We start from the raw sequence: 13,548 nt of genomic DNA, 5'->3' as shown, positions 1-13,548 counted from the left end.
TTAGTGTGCTGCTAAAACATCAGACTAACAGGCTTGTGTTTTCAATGGGGGAATAAGTCAGGAATAACAATCCTCGTTCACACTGCAAGCGGAAACTGCTGACATATGCATTTTTTGCTCATATACAAATTGTATCTGATTTTGAATAGCAAAGATCGAATGGATTTTGATATTTTCGATTCTAAAAATCAGATACAGGTCAGATCTTTTGAAGTGGACTACTACGTCTTTGTAGAACGACATTCGTCCCATTTCTGCACTGGCTGGGGTTCCTCTGTGAATAGAAACATGGAAGACCGCTATGATGGAGGTAGTCAGTAGAGGGACTGTGACATTTGTAGTACATGGTAGTCATGTATTTAATGTTACCCTTGACATCATGGCATTAATTTAGGAGGAAATGTGTTTTTGTAAAGCCATTACCGTCCTGATACCACCACTCCTGCCGGTCCCGCAACCACACAAACATCCAAAAAGAAGTTCTAGCCATTGCTTCACAAAAATACATTTTTATCAACTGCTCACATCGCTGGCTTCCACTGCAAATTAACGTATTAAGGACACTGTCAACACTGACTTCAGTGGCCTCCATGGTTACTTGGTACCACAGTGTGCTGTGTGAGTCTTTTTTTTATGTTATCTGGCACAATTGAGTCAGTTCAGACTGTGACTAGTTCACACTGGAATTTGATATTGGCCAAAAAAAAAAAAAAAAAGTGAAACAAACCAATGGGAATCTGAGGAATAAGTCCAAATTCAGCAGTAAGGCTTGCAGTGTGCCCGTAGTCCATGTTATTACCTTGGTACTAGTACAACAAAACAGCTTGTGATTTACACACGTTGATTAATACTGTGTTAAATGTTCTATCAACATCTAGATGAAAAGGGAATGACCGTGAGCATCTTGGACCTGCTAAGGGTAGAATTATCCTCCATGTGTACGCTCTCTGGGTGTAGTTTCCAAAGGCTTCTACCTTGCAGTGGCTCAAAAGAATCCATGAAGTCCAGGTTTGGCTGCAAGGTTATGAGTCCAGGCTGAATCATGTCTGCGTTCACCGCATGAGCTGGACAAAGAAAAGGGATGAATCTCTGGTTTGGCACACACCCTCGCCCCAAGTCAATCGCAGCCTAAATGCTGTGGTGCCACTATGTTCCCTACACCTTAAGTTTGACTTCTGGCCACAAGAGCAGTGTAAACTAAAAGACAGCAAAGGGAATAGGAAGACCATTGTGTATCCTTACCCAAAATCTACTACTCAGGCCCTATAAATGAAAGTAAAAAATATCTCCCTCATATAATAGAAGTTTCTGGCCAAGATTAAAATTCTATTGAAGTAAAAGTACAAAAAATCACATCTTGGCATGAAGCAGCATTCCGTTGTTGCATAAACCTGACGGCTAGGGTGGCCTTATGATTTCCTCTTGCAGTCCACTGAGACCCAACCAATTACCAACTAAAACACTCCACTTTTATCGCCTATGATATATTGCTCTGGAACATAAAGTAGAAGCCCAATAAAGTAAAGTTAAAAAGGTGCAATGTGTTCAATTTGGAAGAATCAGATCTCTAAATTCTAAACGAATATGGGGCAGCATATTAACAGAAGGATGTGGTGACAACCCAGGTTATTCTAACCATTATGGAGCATCTTTCTTTCATCTTCCTTCACATAGTGTTGATAATTGAAGATAATCTTTGACAGATCTTAACTAATAATTGTACAAGTTGCACCTTAAAGTACAGTAACTCATACAGTACTTTCAATAGTGAGTTCACTTGCTGTCAAAATTGACAATGATTGAATGAATTGTAAGTCGCTTTGGATAAAAGCAAATGCTGAATGACAAAAAAGTGATGTAAATAGATATACAGAGTATTAATTCTACAGAACTTCCTTTTATCATCTAGTTTGTCTGGAAAAAAATGTAATTTTTCAGTCAAACTAGATCATTTACTTATATGATAATAAAAAAATCTGTATTCTTGCAGTTTTGCGCGAGCATCCATGTTTTTCCGACTTGATAGCTCAAACACACGTAGGTCGGATATTCAGAGTTTCCCACTTCCGATTTTCCGAACCATAAACGAACGCAGCATAACATATGTTTGTGATTTTATTTGCAGGTGTGGTAAATGAGCTAATCGTGTGTGCCATTTTAGGTAGTATCGGAGGCATTTGCGATACTGGTATCGGTATTGAAACAACTGTACTCTGGTTGCACCTGTATTAAAATTGCTAAATTGAATAAATATATCCAATAACAAAGGAGCTGGTCCCTGAAACATAGTTGCTCACCGATGTCACGCTCGTTGGGACAGGCTACGGGCTGGTGGGAGGCCAGTGTGGAGAACAGGGTGTCTGAGAACTCAGACATCAGGACGTCCATGTCGAACAGCTGGTCCATCTCCATGGGGATGGGGGAGTCGTGGACCTTGCGGGCTACGCGCCGCATAGCACTCTCCTCGTCCTGACAAAAGGAGACACGGAGTGTGTCTGGAAACACTTCTCCAAACAGGGAGAACTGCTCCTCCGGCCCCTTCAAGCATTGGAACACAGTGCACCACACAAGCTTTGAAGTCATTCACGACGGCATGCAATGTTAAAAGTATAGCAAAACATATCCAATATTATTAGGATAGGGAATGGCCACTGTTACTGGCTCATGTGTGGAGGGGGAGGGTCCTAGAGATTAAACAGCATGCGTAAACGTCCCTGTGATAACTTAGGAGAACGATTTCACAACCTCCTACGTGTGTTTGAACAATTCGCAAACTATTGACCAGTCCTCTACGGGTCTTATTTTGGAAACCTGCATCCTCCCGTACCCGCAATACTTAAAAACGCATCATCTATACCAACTGTTTCCACGTGTGTGCGCATGCGTTCGACGAGCACGGAAGCGACAGTCTCACGAGTGTTCAGGCGTCCGACGCGACCTGCACCCGTGTCCGACACAGTTACCTTCCTTTTTTTTTCACCTGTTTCATCCAAATTGTGCTGGTCACCCGTCGGGTACCCGCGGGTACTTAATGTGCCATAAAAGGCTTTTCACACGGGAGACGTTTGACGCGCCTGCTGCATTCTCAATGGTGAGGCGAGCGGGCAGAGAGGAGGCACAGCATCCTGTCAAGCGGCACGACAAGCGGGCGCACTCTCGTGATGCCTTGTTCACACTACATGTGTCCGTCGGCGGATGACTGAGGGCGTGTTTGACGTTCAGGGGACTAGTCTCTGTAGACGCCTACTGCAGCCAATCAAATCGCTTTCTGCCGACGGACGGAGAAATAGTGTGAACAAGCCCTGAGACTGTCGCTTCCGTGCTCGTCGAATGCATGCGCGCACACGGGGAAAAAATTGGTATAGATGAGAATCACAATAAAATGTGACACTGAATTCGAAACCGCACATTGTAATTTCTGCATCCATAATCAAAATATTTATTAGTAATATAGTGAAAAAATTGATTGGTTTGGCCCTTAACTTTTTTCACTAGGAGCACTGTGACCCCTAGCTTTTCAGCTAGGGGTCACAGTGCTCCTAGTGAAAAAAGTTAGTCTGGAGACCTGCACTAGTATTAAAGAGCTTAAATTCATGTTATTCAAAATCACGCTCAGGCACAATGGGAGGCGATGCAGGCAGAGCCCAGATAGCGACACTTGTTGTACGACCTTGCTAACATGCAACCTATAAACATCTTAGAACTAGAGCTGTCAAGCGATTAAAATATTTAATCGTGATTAATCTCATTAATGTCATAGTTAACTCACGATTAATCGCGATTAATCGCAAATTCTTTTTCTATGCTAAATATCCCTTGATTTTTTTGTCCCATAATTCTTCTCATTTTAATTCTCTTATCACCATACTGCTTCTTTGTTTTGAGCCAAAGAAAAAAAAAAAAAAAATCTTTTTTTTTTTTTGTAAATAAAATATTTTCGTTAATCGCGCGATTAACTGACAGCTCTACTTAGAACTAAATAAATATACAATGACAACCCATGCTGGAAATAAGCAGTTATGATATATATACTCGTATGCAAACATACTGTATGGCCAGTGTGACACAATACATGTGACAGTAATAGGGCTACACGATATTTGGAACACATGCGAAATTATTCTATTAAGATAATGATGGCTTGCGATATTGAATGTTTTTGTTCACTCTACTTGTTTCCAACATAGACTGATGCAGAAATTTTAAAAAGAAATGCATCGTTTCCATTATTGGGAAAAATGTAGCTACACCTGCAATGCTGGCAATAAGTCATCTTGCACCCTTAAACATTTTCTGATACTGTAAACAAAATAAAATTGTCATTGTATCCTCTTTTCAAACCTGGTAGCCTTCTTCTAAACCATTCATTTGTTGAGCCAATAAGGTGTTGCAGAATGGGGTCCGGGGAGTTAAGGTTGCTTAAATGATGATATTAAAAGCACATAAAATAATAATAATTTGACAGTAATAAAACAATGATATACCTTTATGGTGAGTTCTTGGCCCAAAAAAGCTTACACAATGAACAATCAGCAAAAATGTGGTTAAACTAAAGTGCATGTGTTAATCTCGAGTGCAAACAATGTGCGTAGAGTCACCAGAGTCCTGCAACGGGTCGGGTACCCGCATAAAAGTTGCTCAAACGGGCGGATTGTGACGTCCCTAAAATTCACGGGCGGAGATGCGGGCGGGTAAAGAACTCCTTGCGGGTGGATAGGGGATGAGAACCAAAACAGTATTTTAGTTTGCTGAAATAAAACATAATTGAAAAGTATGTGAAATATTCTGGTGCAGACTACATTTTATCGCCATTTAAGTAATCTTTGCGTTATGTCTATTGCAAGCGTTGATAGTGCGATGACGATACATTTTCGATATATCGTGCAGCCCTAGACAGTAATGCTATGAATTACAGCTCATACTAGAAAATGCATTTCCTGCTGAAAATTACCAATTAGTAATTTAGTTGTCGATTATTTACAGGAAGTGCAGCTCATGCCAGCAGTTTACAAAAAGGAGCAGAAGGAACATGTTAGATAGCGAAATACTTCAACTAGAGCAGGCATCCTCAAACGCCGGCAGAGGTGGGGGTAAGTCATTCATGTGCAAGTCACAAGCAAGTCTAATGTCATAACCTTCAAGTCTCAAGCAAGTCCCAAGTCACTGTGGTGAGAATCAAGCAAGTCACAAGTCAAGTCATTGCTCAGGTCAAGCAAGTCACAAGTCAAGTCATACAAAAATCTGATGATCTAACCCAGTTTCCACATTTAAAAATCGGTAAAGAGAGTGGTTCATAAGTTGAGTTTTATTTCAACATTAACAATAACAATGTCTTAACAATGTTACGTCCCCCTGGTAACGTATACCATGGCGGTCAGGGAAGGTGTCCTTCCCCTGTGTGGTGGGGGAGGCGCTGCTTCACTACTTGGGCCATTTGGCTCTTCCTTTTCTGCAGCAGGTGCAACTGATTGACCTGATTGGCCTATAAAAGGAGAAAGACATCCAGCCTGCGGTCTCTCGCTGCTGGGTGACTGAAGCTGCTGCCAAACCTCATCGTCCTTATTTTGGTTTTGTTGTACATTCTCACTACACCAGTCCATAACACATTACACATAGTTAAGCTGCCATCTACACTGATACTTAATTTCCTTGTTAGGGCCTTTTATTGTTAAATAAATATACCAAAAACTTGTCACTGCGTGTCTCTCAATTTGTTATGCCACGCTTGAGCCATGTGGTCATAACAATAACAATAACTCAAACTATTCAAAACATTCCAAAACCATTATGAGCATAGTTTGAAAATGTTTTTTATGATCATTACCTCCAACCTATGAACAGAATCAAATATAACCTCTAGGTAGCTGTATACGACAACAGTTCAAGTCAATCACTCAATCTCCCTACATGTTGTAGAATATTATTTGCAACACATGGCATCAGACATGAAAAAAAAGAATATTTCAAAAGTAATATCACATACACATACTGTAGGAAGGGGAAATAGTAATACACAAGCCTGAAAGCTGGTAGCAATCTTGCTGCCTCGCAACATACATCGACTTACAATGCATTGCATTTGCAAAAAAAATAATTTGACAGTACTTTGTCACTGAGTTCTGAATGATGCGGTCACATTATCACCCCACCATGGCTGAACACACGTTCAAGAGGTGCACTTGATGCAGGGGCTGCTATAACTCGTACCTCCACCTTGAACAAAAAGACACTTAAAACCACTGAGTTAGAAGTAGCCTACTGACATGAAAATTAAACAAGTTAATCATCTGTGGAACGGGCAGGGCTCGAAAAACTCCACGGTCGAAAAACGGTCGTACTGCACTCCCCCCCCCCCCACGCGTGACCTCTTCGTGCACGTGCACGTACTCAAAGCTCGTGCCAGAGCAAGCTTCTGTTTGTTGTTATCCTGTGGTAGCTACTGGAGCTAGTTTACTTGCTAATCCACATCATTTGGACCTAGCGCTAGAATACAACCCTAAACTCCAACCTAGCTAGCCTGCCCTGGCCCACTCTCGCGCATCTGTGTTCGCGCTCTTGTGTGATTGCGTGTCCATGTACTTGAAATGGGTGGAGTCAGAGTCAGCGTTGAAGGAGAGGGGGTAGGACCATTTGAGTTGCGTCTTTTCAAAATCTCCTGGCGTATCGCAAATCACATATCCAACCTATAATCTAACTTTAGAAAAGTCATTTCGAGTCATCTGTCTCAAGTCTAAGTCAAGTCTCAAGTCATGAAGACCAAGTCAAAGTCAAGTCGAGTCTTTTATCAGTGTTAGTCAAGCAAGTCTCAAGTCCTCAAATTTGCGACTCGAGTCTGACTCGAGTCAAGTCATGTGACTCGAGTCCCCCATGTCTGAACGCCGGACCGCGGTCCGGGTCCGGACCAAGTGACGGTCCTATCCGGACCCATGACCAATTTAAAATAATGCGATATATATATCTATTTTTATATTTCACTATACAAAGCATGATTATGTTGATAAAGACATTTCTCACTGAAATATAAATTTAACGGCAGAATAGTCCTTAGTACAGCATAAAAACAGCAAAAAGTAATGATCTTCACAAGAGCGAAGATCATGCACTCATGAATGAGAAAATGGCATGCTCGAAAATTAGGAAAGTTGGTCACGAAAACAGACATTTTAAAGATGAATGGACAGACCAATACATGTTCATTCTCCCACAAGGCAGTACTAAACCTTTGTTTTGTCTTTTATGTGTTGAAACTGTTGCGCTGATAAAAAGCGGGAATATTAAGCGTCATTACGAATCCAAACACAGATCCTTCGAGGAAAAGTATCCCCGGAAGTCAGAAGTAAGAGCGCGTAAAATATCCGAGCTGAGAGCTCAGTATGAGAGGCCTACACGAGTCTTCACACACTCATTTACAGGCCAGCAACATGCAAATGAATGCTCACTTAAGATTGCATGGATTTTGGGGCAACATAAAAAAACTTTCAGTGACGCGACGGTTGTGAAGGAGGGCTTGAACGCCACTGCCCAGACGTTAATTGAAGGTAAACAAAGGGATGAATTGTGTGAAAAAAATCAAGCAAATCCCAATGTCAGCTGCAACGACCACCAGAAAAATCCGAAATGTTATCAGATGACGCATTGTCACAGCTTGATGCGGCTGTTCAGAGTGCCCCATGCATATCCTTAGCCATTGATGAGTCTTCAGATGTAACGGACAATTTACATATGCTTCATTAAATATAAAGAAACCCTCCGAAGAGGAGGGTGGCAAAAAAAAAAAAAAAAATCATATGTGTTACTTTACTTTGTAAGCTATTTGGAAATTGAAAATAAATTCCTCTGAAATTATAAGGAAATATGCCGTGTTGATTGTATTTGACAAAAGTAGGTTATTAGGAGGTGGTAGGTAAGAGGTTCGGACCTTTCTTGAAAGGAATTTTTAGCAACTGTTGAGTAACTTGATCAATTTTAGTTGAAGACCCCTGAACTAGAGGATGTCTGATCAAGACTATACTACACAGAGCAAATATTCAGTGTGTAACTCACTTGTCTGGCATTGCCATGACGATACAGCATGCAATACAAATATTTAAGTGCACTTGTAAAGTGTCCCTAAATGTACGTGTACTTTACTTATTATAGGCAATCAATTTGGTAATTGGAAAGCCATAGCAACATTTACAAGGCATATAGCACTAAATGTAAATGAAGACTAGTGACTCAGTGAGGTCATAAAAGATCCCAGGGCACTTATCGCAAAGAGTAGGGGTTTCCCCGGTGTCCTGGCCCAACCAGGCTTAATCAATCTGGCCCCCTAATCATCCTCCTGTATAGTTGGCTGACACATTAATTCCCTCACTCTCCACCTCAAGCTGGTGTGTGGTGAGCGTTCTGGTGCAGATTTACTGCAGTGCATCATCCAAGTGGGTGCTACACACTGGTGGTGGTTAGTTCCCCCTTCAATGTAAAAGCGTCTTTGAGTGTCTAGAAAAGCGCTACATAAATTCAATCCATTATTATTATTATTAAGAATTTAGAATAGCGTGCAAAACACATTTGGTCCAACCAAATGTGATTTTGATTTGATTTTGACGGCTCTTTTGTCACAGTGCATTGCAATAACAATATATGAAAGAACTAACATACCTGTAGCAGGCTGGATAGATCATCATCCTTGTGCTTCTGTAACTGAAAAAAAACACACAGATTACAAAAATATGTAACATCTATTTCAATCAATCATGTTAGTCGGTTTTGCACATTTCAACTTTTAATACCCTACCCTCTTCTTAAAGTATGTTCTCCACTTGTGATACTCCCTTATCACGATTTCTATTCTTCTTTTCCAGTAATTTCCCTCTGTGGCAATTGCCTAAGAAACACAAATGAAATGGTTGGCAAACGAACGGACCAAGGTGCTAAGAATAATCCTTGTGTTCGGCCCATGGTGTCCACCTTTCAGAATAGCACCTGTATCCTTAATGTCAGGTTATTTTGCAGGGTGGCAGGGCTGCTGTGTAATGCCACGGACATTTTGCATAGCAAACAAATGGCTGATTGGTTGCTTATTAAAAGTATTCCGAAAACTCTATGTGTATTCGGTCTGGAAAAACTTAAAAAGGAGCCTCTTTAGGTGGCAGACTCTGCTGAGGCCTCAGTGTTTTTTATGTTTATCTAGAGACGTTCCGGAGCCGAATTGTGTTTTAGAAATAACACAATTTCAAAATATTTATGCACATTTTCATCATTAAAGTCATGGTTGACGTCAAAGAATGGTGGGAGACCTGCTTTATGGTGATGCTAAGCTCCTCCTCCTCACCATTGATGGACGATGGACCTCAGATTCCATGTTCCCATCCAGCGGAGTGACGAAATGACACACCGGATTTTCCCTTTTCTCCACATCTTGAATCACAAATTATAGCAATATTTACAAACAAAATGCATTCTTACAATTGCATTACAGTAGAATATAGGACAGTTTAAGGAGATAGCATAGAAATAATTAATCATAAGTAGAAAATGCATTTCCTACAGAAAATGCGGTGAGGGATGTAGTGCAGAGTGAGGTTCAAAATATGTTTCAATAAAGCCTGATTGTTTAAGACGTAAAGAAATGCGGACTGGCTTAAATCAAGTGAAACGATTTGAATAGAGTTCAAAAGTCTAAATGGAGTAAACAATGTAAACATGTACACCATTCAAAAAATTCTAATAGTTGGAAGCACACAAAGTGTAAGAGTTAAACAATTAGCTGCGATAAAGTTTGAACTCATTTGAAAAAAGTATAAATTACATTGAAACACTGTTTAGATATTAGCGGTGTAACGATGCACGTATTTGTACCGAACCGTTATGGTACAGGCACTTCTGGGTGGTGACAGAGGTAGACCGCGGTGCGTAAATGTGGCGTACATGGCGTTAATATGGCGAATGTAAAAGCTTGTTTTGCGATGCAGAATTTAAAACTTGAAGTCGGAATTCCCCCCGGACCGTTTAGTCAAAGTATACTACAATGACTCCGTAATCCGATTCCGTAACTACTAGGGGTGTAACGGTATAGGTATTTGTATCGAACCGTCACGGTACAGGCACTTCGTTTCGGTTACAGAGGTGTACCGCGATGCGTAATTGTGGCGTACGTAGCTTTAATATGGCGAATGTAAAGGCTTGTTTTGCGATGCTGAATTTAGAACTTGAATTAGGAGTTCCCCCCGGACCGTTTAGCCAAAGTAAACTACTCCGACTCCGTAACTACGGAGACCTCTCAGCAGCTCTCTGTCGGGATGTCGGATACTCAATGCTATTTGCCGCCCGATCTATCTTATATGTTGACTACAAACCATGTAAGCAGTGTTGAAAATAAACTTCCAAAGCTTTTCAAATCTTATTTGGTGTTTTATTTGTCCTTAAGGTGCAAAGTCAAACCGGAGAAGTGATTCCGGAAATGATTTTGTTAGGACCAATCACAGCCCTTGCCATCTCCGTCGACCAATAGGTCCATGGCGTCGATGGATAGTTAAAAAATATTGGATGCGCACGTAAGATACAGAGAGGGTCTCCGACAGGCTCTCTGTGTCTAGGTACAGCACTTTAACATGCACACGCTAGGGATGGGCAACGATCGTCGAATAATCGAATAGTCAGTCACGTAGAATATCGAATAATGAATGTGACCATCATTATTTATTACACGGCTCTTCTCAATGCTGTTGAACGCTCCGTTCACTTGCATGGGCCTTCACAACTTCAGGTGGTGAATAATTGTTTGATAATTCACCGTTGCTAAGCATATAATGACCGCTGTCAAGGAAAGTGGATTTTTCCTTTTTTTTTCTGTCGTATCACGCATTTAGTACGGCAACTTATCAACCCCAGCGTCCTCGGTTGCTAAGCGACTTTTTCTCTGCTGATCAACACTACGAATGCTGGTAACAAATTTTAAAAAGACACACCGTTTGAAGTTATTGACGTGTCTAGTTCACAGTCATGCAGGCTGTGTTCAGTAAAATAAATAAATAAATAGCAATCTGTTTTCAGTGCATGTAGGTCTATCTGCCTAAGCCCAGGTTAAAATAATTTTGACGTTGAATGTTGATGGGGCAATTGTTGAAATAAACAGATTGAATTCATACAATTCAACTCTCTGTGTCATTGTGTGTTTGTGTATCCGAGGTGCGTGTGTGGGGGGTTCTTGATTGACCGATTTACGAATATTATTCGAATACTTCTCAGCGAATATCGAATAGTATTTTTGCCAGAAATGCACATCCCTAGCACAGGCATTTGAAAAGGCAACATCCAGGGGTTAGTATCACCGTTGCTGTGAAAGAAAAACGAGCTGTGCAAACCCAGCTCGTTTTTTCCCCCCTGTCTGGGAATTCAGAAATGCATAACCAAGTTTATTGGCGTTTTCATTTCTGCTGATCTACGGCCATTCTCTGTTGTTGACAAACAAGCAGTTTTTTTTAATTTTCTACTCAACTATGAACTGTACCGTCCTGTACCGTACCGTGACTTCAAAACCAAGGTACGTACCGAACCATGACTTTTGTGCACCGTTACACCCCTATTAGATATAAATCTTAAGTATGTTGATTTGTTAAATGTTTGAACGAACGTTAACGGTAAGAAATTTACGAAGTTACGAATTTTGAGGTAGTTTAAATTAGAATGGGCGGAGGACATTGACTACCATTTTAAAATCATATATTTTTTATTTTAAGAATTAGAATGGCAGCATGCGATTCCAAGCTTATATGAACATTTTAAAAGTGAAACATTTTGTAAGAAGTCAGGTCAAAGAATGTGTGTAGAGAATAAGAAAGACAGAAAGAAAATAACATAAAGAATTATTTCATGCAAAAAATGCGTTTGAACACAACGACGGCTGAATGAAAAGCACAACGCATTGCTGAATAATGCAGAAATATAACATTTATTGAACTGAAGATTCTTAAAGGTCAAATGTATTGCACTGCACAAGGGCTGAATGATTAATCAAATTCAAACCAAAATCGCAATGTAATATAATGCGATTTTACAAATCACAAAGGCTGCGATAAAAAGCAGGGGTTGACATTAAGGTTTCAAAAGCACTTGCCCATCGGGCAAGTACAGGTCAGGTTCAACTTGCCCGAATGTGATGTTCACTTGCCCAAATTATAATCAGAATCTTGAACAGGCCTCTTTTTGCCAGGCACGCAGCCTGGTTTTGGGGGGGCTCAGAAAAATCATCCTATCTCAGACTGAAGCTGAATGTTAGCTTCCACACATGTTGTGTTTAAAAAATAACAAACTTCCCTTTGTTTACTTATTTATCGAGCGGTCACATCGTGCCATGAAGTGATTTTAGTCCACCGTTGCAACCTATTAAAGCTATCGCCAAGTTATATGTAGACCTGCATGATTTCATGCAAATGTACTTAACTAAATGTCAGAGGTAGTAGCAAAGATATGTCTTTTTTAACTTTCACGTTTCTTGTAGCTCTAACTGAATAATCACAATCGCGTTTCTAGTAGTGTTGTCAGTCACAATACTGGATTTTCTAACTTTGACACTATAGCTAGTGAATAAAGCCATGGAACACAGCATAAGTGGAAGATAACATTTCCACCTGAAATAATTATCAGTTGGTCGTTATCATTTGGGAGCGATGTCTTACTATGAGACACAAATAAAGGTAGATATCTTAAAATGTTGACACTTGACACCTCTATTTAAATTTCAGGGCAAATATATTCGAATGCACCAAGCCAAACACTCGCAAATAAACATATGGCCACTAGATTGCGCCGAAGAATATTTTTTCTGATTGAAGGCAATTTACCTATTTCCTAAGAAACCTTCTTATTCATTGATTGAAAATACCATGTTTAGTTGCCAAATTTGGCCCAGACACTGGGTTATCTGTTTATGGTGGTTTTATTCGACCAGAATCAACTTTGTGGACAAAAATCACAAAGGTAATACTTAATTTTTGGTTGTTAAAAGAAAAGGGGACATTTCTTCTTAAGTTGTTATTTGCGAGTTTTAGTCACAGAATGATATGGTTTGGACTGTTGGAATAAGTGGAGGCTCAGCTTTCATGTAATATATAGTTTGTGAGGGTCCAATTTCGTGAAAAAGATCGCTATTGCTGTGCATATGACTTTCCTTGGTAATTTGCCTCAATCCAAAGTACTTCCAAACTGCACTCCTCCCATCACTACTCCATTTTCCTTCTACCTAAACCGTTCGCGGAGGCGCTGCACTTGCGATGCTAGCTTTGTGGGCTAACCTTTAGCCAACACCTTCGAATCACGGCCAGAGAACGCACTGCGAGTGACAGAAGGCGGGGCTATATTCGCACTGAAGCGATGCGTGTCTGTTAACTCGCTTTCAGTGAGAAGAGAAGACGGCGCGCTGATCAATTGCAAATACTTATATTTTGTGTTATTTTGCGGCAAAAAAGGTTGTTCTGCAGTTTCTAAAAACATTTGAATAAATAGCCTTTATATTAACATCCACCCAAAATCCACTTGCCTATTCGGGCAACCAGAAATCAATCT

At 40.4% G+C, this 13,548-nt stretch overlaps 1 protein-coding gene across 8 annotated transcripts in view; it reads right to left on the bottom strand.

The window, feature by feature from the left end:
* mlxip (MLX interacting protein) overlaps positions 1-13,548 on the bottom strand; it is an 80,431-nt gene that overhangs the window by 32,110 nt on the left and 34,773 nt on the right. For 4 of the 8 annotated variants that reach the window (XM_060064537.1, XM_060064533.1, XM_060064540.1 and 1 more), the window contains 5 exons: positions 9,317-9,402; positions 8,780-8,869; positions 8,644-8,685; positions 2,298-2,538; positions 975-1,064 (listed from right to left, as the gene is read on the bottom strand). In XM_060064537.1, the coding sequence (XP_059920520.1) occupies positions 975-1,064; positions 2,298-2,538; positions 8,644-8,685; positions 8,780-8,869; positions 9,317-9,402 (549 nt within the window). The remainder of the gene's footprint in view (positions 1-974; positions 1,065-2,297; positions 2,539-8,643; positions 8,686-8,779; positions 8,870-9,316; positions 9,403-13,548) is intronic. The other 4 variants (XM_060064535.1, XM_060064539.1, XM_060064534.1 and 1 more) reach the window with 3 other exon arrangements.

The sequence above is a fragment of the Gadus macrocephalus genome, chromosome 11 (genome assembly GCF_031168955.1).
Source record: "Gadus macrocephalus chromosome 11, ASM3116895v1".
In the NCBI taxonomy this organism is placed as follows: Eukaryota; Metazoa; Chordata; class Actinopteri; order Gadiformes; family Gadidae; genus Gadus; species Gadus macrocephalus.
This window is presented reverse-complemented; position numbering and strand designations above follow the sequence as displayed.